General features: G+C 38.8%; 1 protein-coding gene and 1 pseudogene across 1 annotated transcript; both read left to right on the top strand.

Moving 5' to 3' along the window:
• Nucleotides 1-1,222: 1,222 nt before the first annotated feature.
• LOC113291361 lies at nucleotides 1,223-2,532 on the top strand (annotated as a pseudogene).
• A 2,417-nt stretch (nucleotides 2,533-4,949) lies between these two features.
• LOC113289004 (aquaporin TIP2-1-like) lies at nucleotides 4,950-5,991 on the top strand. The gene has a single exon (XM_026538162.1). The coding sequence runs from the start codon at nucleotides 5,000-5,002 to the stop codon at nucleotides 5,744-5,746; it is 747 nt and encodes a 248-aa protein (XP_026393947.1). The 5' UTR covers nucleotides 4,950-4,999; the 3' UTR covers nucleotides 5,747-5,991.
• Nucleotides 5,992-6,201: the final 210 nt, after the last annotated feature.

Genomic DNA, 6,201 nt, shown 5'->3' with positions numbered 1-6,201 from the left:
GGAAAAGTTGCAAACCTTTTTATTTATTCAAGACTAGTGACAAAACACCTAGATGACCAACTTTGTGGTACAAAAAATCCAGCCATATTATTTTTAATAAATTAAAACAATTTCATAAAAAAGTGGCACAAAAACCCCGGGTCAAATAATAATAAGCAAATTTAGTTTTGTCTACTTTAAAAAAACCCAAACATACCCTTTTAGCTTTTCTTCTTCTTCTTTTTTCTTCTTCTCCCCACCACCATCACTACCAGCGGCAATAACAGATCTCTACAGCAACAAAAATTTTATGCTCCCCCGACCACACTACTGCGCCTCCGTATCTCACCACTACCACCACCCTCCTCCGCCTCCTTCAATTCCTTAACCATCAACACCATTACCACCACCACCCCCAACCTTAATTAAAACCCTAACCATAGTTTCATTTTCAAATTCAGAAGAAAACACAGGTGGATCTGGTGATGTTTTGATATTTCTGTAAGATTAGATGAATAAATTGTTGAAATTAGGGTTGTGATTGTAACTTCAATTGAAGAACAAGAAGAACAGGGATGGGTTGGTGACGAATTGATGATTGAGATCGATTTTCAAGGAAGAGATGACGGAGTGGTGATGTCAAATTTGATAACCTAATTTGTCTCATCGGCGATAGCGGTAAGAAATCACAAATTTCTTGTAATTTTTTGTTAAAATTTTGTCAAATTTGTTGGTGGAATTAGTCTGTGAGGGATCTAACTTGATGATATTTTTTTGGTCGAAGACTTTATGATTTTTGAACTAATTTTTCATTTGAAGTTTGACAAGGATCTGTATATTATTGAATGTGTACATGGATCTGTACTGAAATTTTTCTGAATCAAATTTGGTTGGTTACATTTAAGCCAAGGATTAGATGTGGATACAGAGGAGAATGAAATTATAATCGATTTGATAATCAAGGAACCAAATGTGAAATTGAAATGGAAATGCTAATTTCACAAAACTAGGATGAGTCTTTTGGTTGTTGTTTGATGGTGGTAGTGATTGGTTGAGATGATTCTGCGGTGGATTGAGTTGTCGATCGACAAGAAGAGATGTTGAACTGAAATGGGTTTTGTGGTGTTGGGTTTTAATAGATTTGATTGTTTGTTTTGTTCCTAGGTTATGACTGAGATGGATTTGTTGATGACAGTGGTGACTGTAAGATAAACTGAACTGCAGATGATGGATTAGGATGCATATGGAACTGGGTAATAAGTCTGTTCATAATCATGGCGGCAATGGCGGCGGAGGTGGTGGTGAGATAGCAAATATGAAATTGGTGGTAAGACATAAAGATCTTGCTCAAATTGTTGCTTGTATCAAATAGTATCTTGAGAAAGCTGTTGTTGCTGGTGAGCCTGTCTCTAATCTGCTTGAAATTAGTCGTGCCCATCTAAATGAAAAGTTTGTAGTTTTTTTTTGAATGAAAATTAAGTTTATTTGGGTTAAGGATTGATTGGGGTTTCACATTTTGACTGACCAGAAACTGTCTTTTGACAAATTTGAGTTCAAACTAGATATCAAAACCTCCTTTGGATATCGGCACGCTTGTGGAACAAGGTCCGAAGAGTCACTTTTCCACATTGGAGCAACTCTTGGCATGGGAGAAGAAGCTATACCAGGAAGTTAAGGTATGCAGAATTGTACTGCTTGTTTGTGACACAAAATGAGAACCAGTAGACTAGGATATTGAACATTGAATTCATTATAAATTGGAAATTTGACCTTTGATAATTCAGATTTTAATTTGCGTGTGAAGCCATTAGGTGTCTTGTTGAGTTTCAATGTAACGTGGAACATTAGTCTTAGTCTTAGTGATTGCTTATATGTGTTATATGTTGCTTGATTTTTAGGCTCTTGAAGGGGAAAATATTGAGCATGAGAAGAAGTTATCAACATTGCAATCTTTGGAATATAGGGGAATTGGAGAAGCTAAATTGGACAAGACAAAAAGCATCTGTAAAGAAGCTGCAGTCAATGATTTTGGTAACATCACAGCTGTGTCCACTACTTCATATGTTATCGTCCAAGTTAGGGACACTGAGCTTATTCAACTAGTTGAATATGCCACGGGTAACTCAATTTTCCTTGTTCAATTTTTTCTTTAATCTACATGCTGCCAGTGTCAGGAAGTTGCTTGCATCTTAATTGTTTAGTGTTTGTAGCCTATCCAACCTTGAAATTAAATAAATCTCATGCTTAAGAATTTCATTTGTCACAATATGCATGACTTTCGCCCGATTATACTCTCCTAGGTGTCCTGATATCTTTGCTCTTGTTTGGTTATCAACTCTGTATATGTTGACCTACGTTCGTAGCTAGTAAAATGCGATGTAATCAACAATGGATGTTTGATTGTGTTGATAGTCACAAAACTCACATCAGAGACTTCGAACTTGTCTACAACTTGTTCATTAACCATGTGCTAAGTAATAATAAATTACTTATTTATGCCATAAAATTATGAAATGCAGGTTCATGTACATGTGGAGGTCAATGAATCAATAACATGCAGGTTCATGTACATGTGCAGTTGAATTATGACGAAACCAATTATGGTTTCATCTTATTTATGATGAAACCAATTATGGTTTCATCGTATTTATGATGAAACCAAAATTGGTTTCATCTATCAATGAACATGTATAATACCTCTTATAATTTTTCTTACAGTTGAATTCTCATGAAACCAATTATGGTTTCATCTTATTTATGATGAAACCAAAATCGGTTTCATCGTATTTATGATGAAACCAAAATTGGTTTCCTCGTATTTTTGGGAGGTGGTGGTGGTGGGCGGTCGTGGTGTTGGTTTTGGTCGGCGGTGGTCGACAGTGGTGGTGCTGGCTGGTAGGGTGGCTGGTATTGGTGGTGCAATTACGTAGTATCGGTGGTGGTGGTCGGAGGTGGTGGTCGACAATGGTGGTGCTGGATGGTAGGGTGGCTGACAGTGGTGGTGCAATTGCGCAGTATCGGTGGCAGCGGCGGGCGGCGGGGCAGTGGTGGTCGGTGGCGGCGGCGGAGGTGGTGGCGGTGGCGGCGGTGGTCGGAGGTGGTGCGGTGGTTATTGGTGGCGGCGGCGGTCGGTGGTGGAAAGTGGCGGTGCTTATTGGTGGTTGTTTATTTCTTGTTGGGGGTGACAATATAATAAGAATTAAAGTGGGGTTGATTTTTGTTTTTGTTGGGGTGATTTAAACTAGAAGATAATATAGACAGTTTATATTAAATGGGGTTTTTGTGAACAATTTGTTTTGTTGGAGTTTTTGTATATGGATTGTGACACCTTTGGGGTTATAACTCGCGGACCGTTATTTATTAGTATTATTTTTAAGCCAGTTGCAAGCAAACCCATATCTAACATGATAATCTTGGATACTCACTGGCAGTTCTTCAGATGCTCTATCCGAACGATAGTTAGTTACGTATACAAGTGGGATCGTTTTCTTAATATGCTCTGGGGGGACATTTATATATTTCAACGACTATATGATAAGCTCTACTGAAATATAGCACGTAAACCGTCATTCTCATTTGACTTGCTAGAGCCCATCTCACATTTTTTTCGTGTGTATATAAACACTGCCTATCAGAGCTTTGTAGCAGCTCAAAATTCTGTTCTAAAAAGATTCACATTATAATCCAGAATAATGTATCTATAAGAATCTTAAAGATTCTTTAAGAAACATTATAAATCCACTATACTTATTTGACTAATATCTAATGAAAATCCCTGTTAATATCTAATTATAAACTCATTGGATTTATAATATCTAATTATAAATCCACTATACTCATGTATCTCGGGGAAAACTAATATCTAATTTTATTTAGATAAATCCTGATCCAATACACCCCTGTTAATTAGGTGGAAACAAAAATTCCTAGATACCCATTGAAATAAAGCCGTAAAAGTGTCCCGGTCCCGGCGAAGATCTCAAATTCACTTCATTAAGTCCCCCTTAGAGCAACTGCAGTGGTGCGAGTATAACCAAAGACCAACGAGGGAAAAAAAGACCAAATTTTGGGTTTAGTCTGGTGTGTGACGCTATGGTGGAAAGACTAAATTTGGTCAGACGTACATTGCCTGGTGTGGGGCGTGGACTATACCAACGCCTGGTGTGGAACGGAGACTATACGTTCGCCCGGGTAAGAAAGATTCAAAAAAAATAATAATAAAAAAGAAATAGAAAAAATGGGGCGGAGGTATTAAGCCCGCCCCATGCAATTTGAATTTGTAAAGAATGGGGCGGGGTATAATGCCCGCCCCATACAAAATTAAAAAATAAAATAAAAACGGGGCGTAGACTTTGCGTACGCCGCATGTGGAGCGTAGACTATACCAACGCCTGATGTGGGGTGTGGACTATACGTCCGCCTGGTGTGGGACGTGTACTATACGTCCGCCTGGTGATGGGACGTGGATTATACCAACGCTCGACTATATTTGGGTTTAGTCTTGGTCCCAGACCAAATATACTCTGGGTTTTAGTCGTCGATCAAAATTTGATCGATAGTACGTTCCACTACGTCTGTTCAAAAGACCAAATATTTGGGTTTAATCGCCCACCGTGGACGCTCTTATGCCACTATACTCGGCTTTCTTGGAAAAGTTGCAAACCTTTTTATTTATTAGTATCATTTTTAAGCCAGTTGCAAGCAAACCCATGTCTAGCATGATAATCTTGGATACTCACTGGCAGTTCTTCAGATGCTCTACCCGAACGATAGTTAGTTACGTATACAAGTGGGATCGTTTTCTTAATATGCTCTGGGGACATTTATATATTTCAACGACTATATGATAAGCTCTACTGAAATATAGCACGTAAACCGTCATTCTCATTTGACTTGCTAGAGCCCATCTCACATTTTTTTTCGTGTGTATATAAACACTGCCTATCAGAGCTTTGTAGCAGCTCAAAATTCTCTTCTAAAAAGAAAGCGTCTCTAAAAACAGAAGCTTCAATTTAAGAAGATGCCTTGTTTTGCTTTTGGAAGGTTGGCTGATTCTTTCAGCGCAAGTTCTCTCAAGAACTATCTTGCTGAATTCATCTCTACTCTTCTTTTTGTCTTTGCTGGTGTTGGTTCTGCCATTGCCTACGCCAAAGTGTCAGGCGGTGCAGCTCTTGATCCGGCAGGTCTTGTTGCTATTGCTATTTGTCACGCGTTTGCACTATTCGTTGCCGTTTCAGTCAGTTGTAACATCTCTGGCGGACACGTTAACCCAGCGGTTACCTTTGGATTGGCTGTTGGTGGGCGGATCACCATCCTAACTGGACTCTTTTACTGGATTGCCCAGCTTATTGGAGCCGTTGCTGCTTGCTTCCTCCTCAAATTTGTCACTGGTGGATTGGCAATTCCCATCCACGCCCTTGGAGCTGGTGTTGGAGCCTTTGAAGGAGTCGTTTTTGAAATTATCATCACCTTTGCATTGGTCTACACAGTATATGCCACCGCTGCCGATCCCAGTAAGGGTTCATTGGGAACCATTGCTCCAATTGCCATTGGTTTCATTGTTGGTGCCAACATCTTAGCTGCTGGACCTTTCTCAGGTGGATCAATGAACCCAGCTCGTTCTTTCGGTCCTGCTGTTGCAAGTGGAAATTTCTCTGGTCTGTGGATCTACTGGGTTGGTCCATTGATCGGTGGTGGTCTAGCTGGTCTTATCTACGGAAACGTGTTCATCCACTCCGAACATGTTCCCCTTGTCAATGAAGTCTAAGTAAGAAAGTTGAATTCCTGTTGATGATTAAACAAGAAGTTTCGATCCAAATTTGCGTTCGTAAGATCGGAAGAAAGGGTTGTTTTTGCATTTCTTTCTTTCTGTTTGGTTGTTTTGTAATCTTCTCTGTATTTGGTTCAATTTGGCTTGGCTGAGAAAAATGTGTTGCATGTAAACAAGAAAACAGCAGAAACCTCATTTTACTTTTATAAATAAAAGATCTTCATCGTAATGCTTTTTTGTTTTGTTTTGTTTTTTCTTGTACTATCAAGAAAGTACCATACATTCTCTTTTTCAAAGACCAGAAAAAAAAAAAAAAAAAAAAAAAATCACTTCCCTGTAACTTTTTAGTACATCATAGTTCCATCTTATTTTCTTTTACTACTACTTTTTTCTTTCTCCATGGGGACTATGAAACTGACCCAAGCAAGTACCGTTTCTAGCATTTTCATATT

Source organism: Papaver somniferum, chromosome 6 (assembly GCF_003573695.1).
Source record: "Papaver somniferum cultivar HN1 chromosome 6, ASM357369v1, whole genome shotgun sequence".
Lineage (NCBI taxonomy): Eukaryota > Viridiplantae > Streptophyta > Magnoliopsida > Ranunculales > Papaveraceae > Papaver > Papaver somniferum.
Note: the sequence above shows the minus strand (reverse complement) of the source record. Positions and strands in the feature narration are given on the sequence as shown.

What these genes read in the sequence shown, in the direction of transcription:
- LOC113289004 (XM_026538162.1), top strand. Translation starts at nt 5,000, where the DNA reads ATGCCTTGTTTTGCTTTTGGAAGGTTGGCTGATTCTTTCAGCGCAAGT.